This window comes from Talpa europaea (genome assembly GCF_964194135.1).
Source record: "Talpa europaea genome assembly, chromosome: 7".
NCBI classification, from domain to species: Eukaryota; Metazoa; Chordata; class Mammalia; order Eulipotyphla; family Talpidae; genus Talpa; species Talpa europaea.
This window is the reverse complement of record NC_140074.1, coordinates 32,572,228-32,585,834: the sequence shown is the minus strand read 5'-3', so window position 1 is coordinate 32,585,834 and position 13,607 is coordinate 32,572,228. Positions and strand designations below refer to the sequence as shown.

The 13,607-nt window shown below is 38.6% G+C and overlaps 1 protein-coding gene and 1 pseudogene across 2 annotated transcripts in view; one reads left to right on the top strand and one right to left on the bottom strand.

The window, feature by feature from the left end:
- BRD10 (bromodomain containing 10) overlaps positions 1 to 10,271 on the bottom strand; it is a gene marked incomplete at both ends in the record, with an annotated part of 89,919 nt that extends 79,648 nt beyond the window's left edge. The window contains one exon of the mRNA XM_084239018.1: positions 9,685 to 10,271. Within this exon, the coding sequence (XP_084095144.1) occupies positions 9,685 to 10,271 (587 nt within the window). The remainder of the gene's footprint in view (positions 1 to 9,684) is intronic.
- Positions 4,722 to 5,018, top strand: LOC311174413 (U6 snRNA-associated Sm-like protein LSm3; annotated as a pseudogene). Its single transcript has one exon. The product of its transcript is annotated as a U6 snRNA-associated Sm-like protein LSm3 (transcript).
- Positions 10,272 to 13,607: the final 3,336 nt, after the last annotated feature.

Sequence of the window (13,607 nt, the reverse complement as noted above, 5' to 3'; positions counted from 1 at the left end):
ATATGGTTCAATAGCGTAAAAACAATGCTAAAAATTATTTCAGTGAAAGGGAAAACTAACTTCTGAGATGAAATCAGAAATCTAACAGTGTTACTATATCCTGAAATATCAGCCCTCAAACTTTGTGAATAAAAGTCATTTAGGGAACTTATAAAAATGTAGATTCCTAAACTTCACTCTGAGACTCTGAGTTAACAGATTTATATATGCTATTCTGGGGCCCAGGAGTCTTACTTTTTAACACCATTCTAATGCTAGTGATCTGGGAATTAACCCTTGTGAGAAATGCCCTCAAAAACCTTAGAAAACGACCTTTAGAACTTATAACCACTTACTGATTAACTGCAAGTCAACATTCATAAAAGTCAAAGTGCAACACACCATGCAGAAAAAGTCCCTGCCCTCAAAGATTTTACATTCTTGCTAAGGAGGAAAAAGATATAAATCACATTATGTTAGGCTGCAATATATTCTATGAAGAAAAACAAAGGAGGTTGTAGGGTAAGGTAAAAAGTATCAGGCTTTTCTGCCCTCCCACCATTAGGATAGATGATGGAACCCTGTGGTCCTGAATGCATGCCTGATGGCGGGCACCTGGAGTAGGGTGTGGCATAAGTAGATGGGATTCACCTGGGCTAAGACTGAGCTTTTAAGGGTGGTGTCATGGGGACGTCAGCAGAAACAGAGAAGCTAAGAACGAACCGAACCAAAGCCGAAAGAAGAGAAGCAGAGAGAACGCCAGACAGCGCAGATAGAGTGAGGATTTGCTGGGGGCTGGGAGGACTGCCAGCCTCCTGGCAGCCCCGCTGCCTGCCACGTGCCTGGTAAATCTAAATAAAAGACCTGCAAAAGCCACTGAGGACTCTGACTCCTCCTTTACCCCCGTCTGCATGGGATCGTAGAGATCCTGCACTGTGCCCACTCCTGCCCCTACAGAGGTTAAGGGGGCTAATGACCAGGTAGAGGAAGAATAGTACTTGAGAGAAGAAGCTAGGGAAAAGCTTGTAGATAAGGTAGCTTCAGAGAAGAAAGGGAGCTAGAAAATGTGCTTATATGTGGCACAAAAGTAAATTTTAAACCTGCTTTTCCTCAAGCACCAGTAATTCAAGATCAATATAAAATGTTTTCAATTTTGTTTTTTAAATCTGGTATTTTTATCTTCCCATTATAGTAATTCAGGTGTTAAAACTGGGTTTGTGAGCTAACATGGCAACAAATTATGTAACCGGTTTCTACAAGAAAATCGTTCTATATAATGTATTCTTAATGTGGTCTGCATCTTTCCAGTGCAAAATGAAGCAGACTGCTCTTATTTTCAGGGAAAAAAAAGGAGAAATGGTCCTGAACTTTCTAGCAATTTTTACTATTGTCAGAAACTTGATGTCCTTTACTAATTTTTTAATTTAATTTACCACAGAAGTTAAAAAGTAGTTTAAAAATATGAAACTGAAATGCCACAAGGGGAATAATTCCAGTATTCTAGCTATGCACACTTTGTGGGAGAGATCTTCTTTCTGATATCAACTGCAGAAGTGGAGAATTTACCAAAATCAATGCAAAAGTCTAGTATAAATTATAAAATTAAAACTAAACTAAACCTTCTGCAAGCCCAAACTAGTTTTTATAAATTGGGATGTTAACATTTGAAGCAAAACTTGTACCTAGCAAATGAAATGCATCCGAGAGATGGGGCTAACTGGGAAAGAGGATTGCCAAAGTATTTCTTATAGTAGATAGTAAGTCAAACATTTGATGTATTATAACTAATTTAGAAGACTTAAATTCTCAGAGAAGAGCAATATTACTAAGGTATTTACAAAGTATAGCAAAAGGTTAATAAACAATTTTCACCTAAACTGGTTCATCTCCAGGTGAATTCTCATTTTTAAAAATATTTTAATGGGTATGCCTACACAGAAATAAACACGTCTGAATTTCCAGACATAGTAATATTTGAAGAGATATTTTAAAAAGCTATTAGAAGAATTATTTTTGTCCCAGGTACTTCAGATAGCTGCACTAAAAATGTGTAAAAGTTAGGGGCAAGTTCTTAGCACTAGCTATTGCAAATCCTTAAAACTGCATATATTATGTCTGTAGATATATTTTTAATGGATTTATAAAAAACAGTGAAAAAATATCAGAAAGCATGGAAGGGAAAATTAAAAATCCACTACCCATTTACAGCAGTTGAGTGTTAACTATCTTACAACTTTGATAAGGTGTATTTTCAGCCCAATTTTCTACCTGAATAGTTTCTTAAAGGTTTATTAACAAAACATTAGTTTCCTTAAGTCTTGTTTTTATTATAAAATATGCTTATTGTAGAAAATATAGGACATAAAGAAAATAGAATACCGATGATCTTTCTACTTAGCATTAACCACTATTAACATGTTGTTGGCTTTCCTGACTTTTTCCAAGTATAATATTTAATATCCTGGCTTTTCAGCATGATTAATTCTGAAACATTCACAGGTCCCAGGTGGCATATAGTATTACCAAAAAGTATGGTGACAGTTAATACGATCACTGGGGTTTATCAGCATTTTCCAATTAAAAAAATGAGAACTATCTCAAATAACAGTATGTATTATAAAGGTTCATACTATTATACAAGTATCTTGCAAACGAAAATAGTTATTACTTGTTCTGGGTATCTCTAATTTTATGGAGATAGCCTAGAAATGATTTGAAAGCTAAAATACAATGGATACAAACTAATCTGTAAAAGCATGATTCTCTCCTCCCCCCACCCCCATATTCTTTTCTTAGAAATGAAATTACTAGGGCACCAATACTATGCTATGATAGCACCTTTATTGTATCAAATCTAAATAATTTTCAAATCAATTTTCTCAAATGGAACAAAATCTCCTAAAAGAATAGTCTACAAATTTACTATATTACATATAATACCTTTATATTTATGCCAAAATAAACTCGGCCATACCATCCTGATGTGCCTAATCATTCTTGTGGAAATAAACTCTTTTCAGCCTCATTAACAACTTAATTAAGCACTTCAGCTTTAATATACATTGTACATGTTTTTTAATCATAGGCTTAGAATCTTTTGCCTTTACAGACTGAAGACAGTCAGTCCTCACACAAAGTTCTGCCTTTGGTCACCTTGTATTTTTACTAGCATCTGTCCTAGGCAATTTCATCTCTCCTATTCAACCATCACCCTTCTGCAGCTTAATTCCTAATAAACATTTCTAGCCCTAGTCACTCTGCTGAGCCCCACATGCAGCCCTCTAATAATTCTCAGCTGTTTATCTTCAGTGATTGCCTCCTCTCATAGTCCCTCAGCATATCATCACCTGGGCTCATATCCAGGTTAGACATCATCCTTTTTCACATCCAAATCTTGCCATTTCCCCACTTTTAACCTGCTGAATTTGGTTCTTCGGTATCCTTCCCATCTTCATTTTCTCTCCTTTCACTTCAGCCTTCAAAATACTAGTAAAGTCATGTCACAAAATCTATGACGGATCTACACTATCCACATTTTATATTCCTTAGCAAGCGGTCAAGAAACTCCATAATTAGCCCCAGACTATGTTTCCAAACTTAATGTGCCAACTCAGGCCTTCACCATCCTACACACTACTATTGGGTATAAACTATTTTTCTGGAGTACATTGTACTCTCCTTCATTCATACTTTTCCTTTTTCAATTTTGTTTACCTTGAAGTAAGTAGTAATGCTAGGTTTATCACTACATCTACAAAGCTTTATATATTACCTAGCATAAAAGTTCAAATAATTGTTGAAGAACTCCTCAACTGCATCTATCAATATTCTAACCACCCTCCCAAACTATGACACCTTGAATAAAATCTAATGTAGTATTTTTCAATCCCCGTTCCCTCCCAGTAGTTATTTCTCCTCTGCAACACCCTCATGCTCTATAACAAAATTCATAAAAGTAGTCCTCAAAGTTTATGCTCTCGGAAGATCACAAACTGAACCAATATGTACCATAAAAAAATTCCAAAGTGATTATGTTCTCTCCATTTGTAGGGGCAGAAAAACCTAACATACTACACAAAATCTCTTCAGTTAGTTTTCTCCCATAACTTGTTTTAAATCTTTGAATCCCCTAGTAAAAAAAAAAATCATGATAAAACTAAATATATCAGTTTTTCAAGGTATTTGAATATATACATATATATATATATATATATATATCAGTATTTCAAAGTTCCAAGTACTGACAATGGAACAAGTTTGAGAATCACAGTTTCCACTATTTTGCCTTTTATCACTTTGTATATATACCATCTTTTAAACTTCTTGGGGCAGGGATTCTCTCGCAAATCCTAGAACAAATTAGGTGCTCAATAATCTAGTTAGAAGAAATCCTTCATCTTTTCATCATTGTACTTATTTTCTAAACTTTCTCTAAATAACATGACTTTTTTTAAAGAATACCTCAAGTATCAAGTTTCTAATATTCGATAGTTCTGTGCGAGAGCCAAATCCAAGTTTTATCGCCAAATATTCTGGTTTTAAAATATTTAGTGAAAAAGACAGAACTACAGAATCCAGAGGAATGAGAGACCTAGACTACTAGGAGGAAAGGAGCATCTTGTTAAAATTCTCAATTACTTTCTGGATTTTGATTTTAACTGAGTATATGCAATCCAACAAAATTTAAATTTAATATAGAAGGGGATTAAAATCAGCCCATTAAAGGGCATAGGGCTTGAAACATGGCAGATGATGGGAACCAACAACAAACATACATTGCTGAAGAACCCCTGGACCTCATCAGGCTCAGCTTGGATGAGCAATTTATCTGAAAATGAAAAATGACCAAGAGCTTTGAGGGAGATTACATGCTTATGATCAACATTCAAATAGGATACTAGGAGATGTGGAAGAAACTGTAACCACTACAGAAACTGATAAGGAAACCCATGAAGAGATCTACAAATCAACAAAATGGAGTATTCCGATACTCTTTGTCTGGGGTTGTAGTAGTTGTCCCTCCATTGAGAGCTGGCTGAAACCATTAATCCCGCATGGACAATAGAGTTTGTAGGACTGTCTCTTTAAATGTAGAGCATACTTAAAAGAGAAACCTATGCAAATTTTTTGATATTAAGAAGAAACCAAGGTTTCTTCCACTCTTGAAATGAGTTGATTTGCAAGTAACTCACAAATTCTTATGCTAAATAGCATTCTTATTTTTCTCCAACCCTTCCAGTAAATGTGGTCACCAAATCATAGAAAACTCTTTTTAGGAGTTAATCTGCTTCAATAGTTTTTACAAACACTTTGGTGGGTTATTTCCCTTAAATTAAAATCGTTCCCTTTTTAATTTTAAAAATAAATAAATATAATCAGTCTATCAAATTTATTTGTATTTCAATTACCACCTGTACTTGGTAGTTTTTTAAATTTTTAAGGCTTCTTATTGATGCTTTTATACTCTCATCCCTCAGAAAAATATTCTGCCAACTAAAAAGCAATTACAAAACTAAATACCTTTAGTTAGATTTTTAAGTCTTTTTAGCCCATAACATGCACAATTTTTAACAGCAACTTAATTCAGAAATAAATAATGTTAACAAGGCTATATTATATTCAAGTTTATTTTCACCAAAATATTATTTTAAAATACCAAAATTAAAAATTTTAAACCAGCTCTGTTGTGGTCACTGACGATGCCTCTTCTATGCCTCTTCTATAACCACAACCTTTTAAAGATAAACTCATGCCATTCACAGCAATGTGGATGGAGCTAAAAAGGAATTATGCTCAATGAAATAAGCCAAAAGGAAAAAGAAAAATATCGGGTGGTTTCACTTATAGCAGAAATATAGGGGAACCAAGTAAGACATCAGTGTTAAAAAAAAATATATAACAATACAAAACACAACAACAAAAAAAACCAGACAATTATAAACCAGAAACATCCTGCAGGAGAGGGGGAGGGAGAGGGATCAGAGGGAGGGAGGAAGGAGCACAGGGGACTGTGGTGATGGTGCACGGGTGCATTGGTGAAGGAAATTCTATGGGGACTACAGGTGGGGTGGGGGGGAAGCAAATATTGTTTAAAAATGAACAATGATGTAAAAAATAAATCAAAAAAATAATAAAGTGAATACTCCAAGTAAAATTTAAAAAACAACAATCTACAATCTTTTAAAATTAAAGCTTTCAAAAATAATTTAAAATTTTAAAGCTCTCAAAATCACCATCACTTAAAATTTGGAAGAGGCAAAAGATCTTTTTTTTTTTTTAAATAATTATTTTTTTAAAGATTTATTTATTTATTTATTCAAGCACTGGGTACAGTCAGAAGCGCGGGAGGGTGAGAGAATTCACCAGAGCCAGAGCGGGGAGCAGAGCAGGCAGAAGGACCGAAGTACACTGCTGAGGGGAGCAGCGGGCGGCAGGAGAGGTCTGCGCGCCATGTGGGACCCTCCTCTGGTGGCCTGGGAGCAGCCGGGGATCAAACTGGCGCCGCAGAGGCTGCAGGCAGCTTCACAACCCAGTGCTCAACCGCTGTGCCACTAGGGAGGCCCAGAGGCAAAAGATCTTAATAATAATTGACAGTTTCTAAACTTCTCTGCATAACTACCTAATGATTAAGTATGCTCTATTACTTTCCACATATTAGATGAATTTCTCTCTATTTCAAAGGCTAACTGTGATTTATCTCAGTTCCTCAAATAAAAGAATGAAATTCTTTTTGAAATATAACTTTCTTGAGAATAAATGTTGTCTTAGTCCTAGGTCTATCACACATGTTATATGTAACATGTTGTTACATATCAACTTATACTTATATAAATACTATATTATATATAAATACATATATTTATACATATATTGAAATATTTGTAACGTATTTACAGATTATATATGTGTGGTGCTGTTATAAATGCTACAAATAGCAAATCCAAAATAGAATATACTGAAGTTTTAATATTTTCTTTCCTTACCTCAATCAATCCTCCTGTATACTTCAGGGTACAAACACTGCTCTAAAGACCATATTGTAACCTCACAGAAGTATTTGCAGTTTAAAAAAATACTATTTATTTCATGCCATATTATTCAATATAGTTCAGCATTCTAGAATGTCCCCCTCAAATCCTCCTCCAAAAATCTAGCAGTTTCCTTCAACTCTTGCAAGAATCAGTTCAACTGCAAATTTTTCTGTGATACCTTTTAATTAATCTCTTTCCTTCTTTCTCCTTTCTTCTCTCACTTGCCATCCCCACACCTTCCCCTAGAAATCTGGGTGTCCTTCCTCTCAAATTCTTTTGTATTTTGTTCATACATAGGTCCACTATAGAATCATTATCTTTTTAAGAGTCTGTTTCCCTGCTCAGTTATAAACCGCCTGTGGGCAAGGAGCTTACCTTTTTAATTTAAGGACTCAAATATCTAGTTGTAGCCAGTTCTGTCCTATTCCTATAATCTACTACTCTATTCTAATACTTGTGAAGAAACTGAAATTCAAGGTATATAATGTGTCCAAGGTACTAAACCCACTGGGCTGCTCAACCACAGTAATCGTTGTAACAACAATGAGGCAACCTTTTTTTCTATATATTTCATTTTTTGCTCATGAGAAGGCTCCATGGTATGTGTGGTAACTATCAAGTTCTTCTTGCAATAAATTTGAAAATAAGTTAATTCAACATCTTATAAACATATGTAAGACAAAACTTAAATAAAAATATTTAAGTGCTTTACTACTAAAATACCACATACCACTTTAAAACATTTACTATAAGTTCTTTGTAATGACCAAAAGACATGTACAAATAAGACTTGTTGAAAATCAAATTGATGTGGACAGTCTACAGAATATTTTTCTGTAACAGCCACACATGCTACCTATATATCAAACAGCTGTAACCTATGCTTTCTCAAAGTTGTACCCACTCAAACATTTGGTAATGACTCAGATTTTAGTCTTTTACTGAAAAATAACTTCCTAGTATTTACAAGTGGGCAAGCCTATCATTTACAAAATGTTTGCATACATCAAATACAAAGAAAAGCAAGGAACTCAAAATTTTATCTATATGAAATCATCAGACTACTTTTTGTTACTAAAATGAACAAATTTTCTCTCTTGGATTAAGAATGTCCCTGTTTCCCTATCTGCAAAACTGGATGCTTGATCTAGATGAACTCTGTGGTCTCCAACAGGTCTAAAGTCTTGTGATACGAATTTATAGTATATTTTACACTTTAAAATTAATGACATGACGTGAATTTTTTTTATGTGAGTCACAACTATAAAGGACTGTGGTGACAAGGATAACAAATAAGTACACAAATACAATGTCACTAAATTATTAAAAGTAATTTAAAAAGCAAATTTTAAAATCATTAGATTATCAAATAATTCTACTTTATGAAAGGCTTCAAGTAGAGGCTCCTTAGCTTATATAGAGCTTTCCTAGTGGGTCAAGCACTGTAAACTAGTTTTCAATGAAAGAAGTCTTTGATATCCTTGAAAACAGCATATGGCCAGTGACAGATTAGATTACTTTTAAATTACAATTATAAATAAAGGACCAAAATAATAACACAACTTTTCAGGCCTATTCCATAAACACACTTCCAGAATGCCCAGATTTAGACATAAGATAAATATAGATTTTATTCAATTACTACTACTACTGTTACAATTAACACTTACATTGAGCTAACAGGACCAGCTGTTGTATTTACGTTGAACTCATTTGATTCTACAGCAACCCCATGAGTAGGTACTATTGTCATACAGATGAGGAAACCAGGGCCAAAAGGATAAAATAACTTGGTCAAGTTCACGCAGCTGGTAAAAACAGTCTATTTCATTTGCCCTTCCAATTCCAACCACATTCAACTGTCTTACTATTTACTCACTACTATTCCTAAAGAATTTTCACTCGAGAAATTATTAATTTGGTTCACATCAATTGTACGATTATAAAATAAGTTTATTTTTAAGAGCCTCCTGTGTTAAAATATTTCTTACCAAAGAAAAAGTTTCGTCTGTACACATACATGGAGTTCAACAAGAGTATGCTGCCATCTAATTATGATTTCTGGTAAAATAAACATATGCCTACACGTATTAAAAAATTTGTGAAGATGCAGCTACTATTATTGCTAAAATTCAATCTCCTCATATGAAGCTAAGACAAAAGACAGGAGCACGCCAGTTATTGTTAACCATTTAATAAAATACTATTATTTTTTAATGGTTCGAAAACCACTTTTTTTTTTTGTTAACAGAAGCCAGTTATTTTGCTTAACGACATTTCATCCTAAAACTTTCTTAAAGTTGCATGCTGAAACTGTCTAAATGTTGTGGGTTCAACTTCCAACCCACTAAAACTTTTCCTCTGCCTACCCCTACAATTATTCCGAGAGGCCCCAATTCACTTCACAGGCACAAACTTTACCTGCTCGCAGGCGATCTGGATTCGGCTTCCTTCTCAGCTTCTTTTTCTGCGGAGGCTCGGTACGTACAACCCACACCCACCACACCCCTGCGGGTCCCAGCCCAGAGCGGCTGCTCCTCCTCCCGGGGTTCTCCTGCGCGACTCAGCACCTATCAGCGACGCCCCCCGGCCCCAGGCCCAACCCATCCTCGGACACGTGCGAGGGTGTGTTTGTGTCAGTCCGTCAGCCCCACCAGAGACGGGACTCACTTACCGAGAGAGAAGAGCCAACTTCTGCTCCAGCATCATCTCCAGCTTCTGGCCCTGTTTGGAGATCCAGTGGTCCACTCCGTGCAGGCGGTAACACATCTCCAGCATCAACCTGAAGTCCGCCACGAACTCGGTGATGCCTCCGTACTGGCCGCTGGCGAACTTCTCCTCCATCTTCAGCAGACACATGCCTTGCCCCGGCTGCTGCGAGAGGGCGCGACTGCCCCGGCCCCCGTGGCGCGGCCCCTCCGCGGCCTCCTCCTCCCCAGTGGCAACGCCCCCCAAGGGCTGCAGGAAGGGGGCGGTGAGGCCCCGGTGCTTCTCCTGCAGGAACTCGCCCAGGATGCGGTGTCCCTGCTGCAGCTCGTAGGTCAGCTCCTGTTCCTTGCAGCCACCACCCCCGACCACCATCGCCTCCTCCTCCTCCGGGTCGGCGGCGTCCTCCCGCGAGGCGGCACTCCTCCCTCGGCTCGAGCCTGAGGCCGGGGCCGCCGCTGCCGTCTCCTCGTCGTCCTCCTCCTCGGCCGCCGGCGGCGGCCGCTCCTCCTCCCCGGCCGGCTCCATCTCTCCCGGTGTCTCGGGCACGCTCATGCCCCCGACAGGACGAGGCTGGGCGGTGTGGAGCGGCCGCTCGAGGCCCCAGGAGACGCTTGAGCTCGGGCGGCTTCCTCAGGGTTCAGACGCGCCGCGCAGCCCCGGCCGCATCGGGCCTCGCTCTCCTCAGCCGCCGGCTCGGTGCGCGCGGGGGTCTCGAGCTCGCCGCTGGCTGGGCGGGGTTACATGGCGCGCGGGGGAGGGGGAGAGAAGAGGAGAGCCTAGGTGCCCTCCTCTCCCCTCCCCCCGGCGGCAGCGCGCGCGCGGCCCTCGCCTGCCTTACCCCTCCGCGCCCCGCCCGCCTGCCCGCTCTTCACCGGCGAGGCCCGGCGAGGCCCCGCGGCCCCGGCGCCCCACCCCCTCCCGGGCCGGCTGGGGGGCTGGGAGGGGGCGAGGAGGAAAGGGGGGGTCTTCTCTCGCCTTCCCAGAGAGGGCCGCAGCGCTGGGCCGCGGCAAATCGGGCTCCTCCTCCTCTCCCTCACACCCCCTCCCGCCCCTCTCTACCTGCGGGGTACCCGGGCAGGAGGAGGCGGCGCGCGAACTGGACCCGGCGACAACTGTCAGTTAGAAGCCCCGCTGGGCGGGGGGGCGGGGGGAAAGGGGAGGGGCAGGCAGAGCAGGGGGAGGGCACTCAGGCCCCCCCCCACCAGGGCAAGCTATGGATGGAAGCAAAGAAAGAAGTACCGTCGCCATCCCCGGTGCGCATGCGTACTAACAGAAATCCCTCCCCCCCCCCAACTCGTAGCCCGCCCCTCTACGTGAAAGCGAAGATTTCAGCTCTGGTATAGGCGAGGCCTGGCAGGTTGCGCGGACCAATGATGTCATCAGCTCGTAGACGATTGTAAGGGGAGGAGTGGAAAAGGAAGCGAGGCGCCTGCGTAGCCTTAGCAGCCGCCTCGGGAGCGATTCGGGAGGGGGAGTGCTGCTAAGCAAGTGTTCCAAGGAGCAGTTTCTTTTGCGAGACCCTTATTAGCCCTAAAAACTAAAATTAATTCCAAAAGAACTTGCTAGGTAACCTTTGTTGATGGTAGATGAATAGTGAGGAGGCGCAAAATGTAAATTCTACCCTAATGTAAAATTTACATTCTTTATGCATCGTTTTAGGACTGCCGTTTTTTAACATATATACATACATAATAGATGTGTATATACACATATAAAACCAGAATTTTGAAAACTTTAGAGGCTTCCTCAAAGATTCGACCATCTGAAATATATGTTCACGTATATTTGAATTTCACGTAATTTCTGAAATTCCGTAATATCCCTTAATATCAACTCTTCTTTTGGAAACGAATCTCATGTTTTCTGCTAAAAAGAAAAAAAAAATCCACCTTCTAGATTTTTGGGTCTGCTAAGAATAAATGGATTGAACCCCTTTTCAAAACATCCTTGAGACTCAAACAGTCGTCAAAGTCTGCGCTGTAGAGCATTAGTCACGTCGTTAACGTGGCCTTACAAAATCATTTAAAAACTGTTTAGAGACTGTCTAAATAGCGGGTTAGTCGCATTTAATGCATGTTGCTTAAAATAAGTGAGGCGAAAGGAACTAATGATTACATAAAGCAGATACTACGATTTTCTCATGCTCTATTTGAAAGATGCACCTACTTTTATCCCCCTAAGTATACAGAATACTCTCGCTTGAAACCTGCAATTACTTAAACATACAAAATTCTAAGATGGATCATCTTAAAACTAAAAGCTATGTATCTAAATGGTCAGGATATTCTGACTAGAGAGTCTCACTAATATGACCTTTAAAGCACTGAAAAAATGAAAAATTTCAAAGCTTTTGGAGAGTAGGAGAGGTCTACCAAAGTAATAATCTTTGGTAAAACAGTTACGTGAAACATTGAGTTTTTAGAGTATTAACACTCTTTTCCCAGCCATTTCCTTAGTGTCAAGGTCTCCTCTCACATTATAAATTTGTAACTTATTAGACATTTGTAATTTCTTAGGCTTTTGCAGAGTTCTTTCTTCTCAGAGCCCATAATTTTAACTCACTTCACAATAACAAAGGCAGGGACCAGTCTTTTTTCATCAGCTGGTAACCAAAAATGTGTCTGACTCCTCATTATTCTTTTTTCTTTCACAGCTCAACAGTCTGAACCTGCCTTTACTAGAGCAAATGTTACCTCTTTCTTTTTAGCCACCAACCCTATTTCATAACTCTAAGCTATTAGGTTGCATTTATTGAAGCCTGTGCCAGTAAGCACTTTATATTCATTATCTCCTTTAATTCTCACAATTGTCTGAATTAGGTATTACACCCATATTACAGATGGAGAAACTGTTTCTTAGGAAAGTAGTATGTCCGATTTCAAACCTGTCTGCCATATTTCAAAACTCTCCAGTGCTTAATTCCAAATTATTTGAAAGAATTTTCAATCCCTCATGCACAAGAAGGTAGGTATTGCTATACATGTGGATCAAGGGCTTTTTAAGTAAGGAATAGAGATAAAGAGGTATTGATGAGTTGAAGGATCTTTGGTTATAGGTTAAGGAAAGGCCATGATGACTGCCTATTAGGGAAGTAGGATCAGGACCTTGCACTTAAAAAAAACAACAACAAAACAAACATTATCAATACAAGAAATATGTGGGCGAAGGTAACTTAGAAAATATAGATGAGGGGAAATATGTCATTTTAACCTACTACCTCCAGAATTAATATGTTGTGGTGGGATTTTTCTATTTGTTTACCTATACTTTTTATTGTAAATTTAAAATTTTGACTGTTCCATACTTAATGTACTCTTCTTTCCTCCCTTATTAAAAAAAAATAATTATAGGGAGCAATGAACAGGAATTGCTTATCTTAAAAAAAACTTAATTTTTGAATCTCAGTTTATAATAGCTGAGATGCTCTGCTAATCTGAAATAGTAGAAAGTGAACAAGGGAAATTCTAATATAAAAGAAATTCCAAATTATAAAAAAGAACACAGTAGAGGTGCAAGCAACAACAATGATAACAACTACCATTTATTAAGCACTTACTAGGTCTTAAATATTTGCCAAATACTTTTACATACACAGTACTCACAACAGCCCCAGGAAATCATGACAGATGTATTTGTTCTTAAATTTTAGATCAGTGACTTGCTGAGTAGAAAGGTTTTTTCTACCCTAAAAAAGCTCAACATTAAAGACTGACATTTCAATTAATATATTAACCCTAGATTTAAAGAACTGTTTTTTCTTATAGTGCATATCTACTGCTAAAGACTGCTTTCAAATTTGTTTTCTTTCTCATGTCTAAAGATAAAATTAATTTTGCTTCCCTTACATTTTCCCAATAAAATACTTTTCAGTGCTACAACAGAATCTAT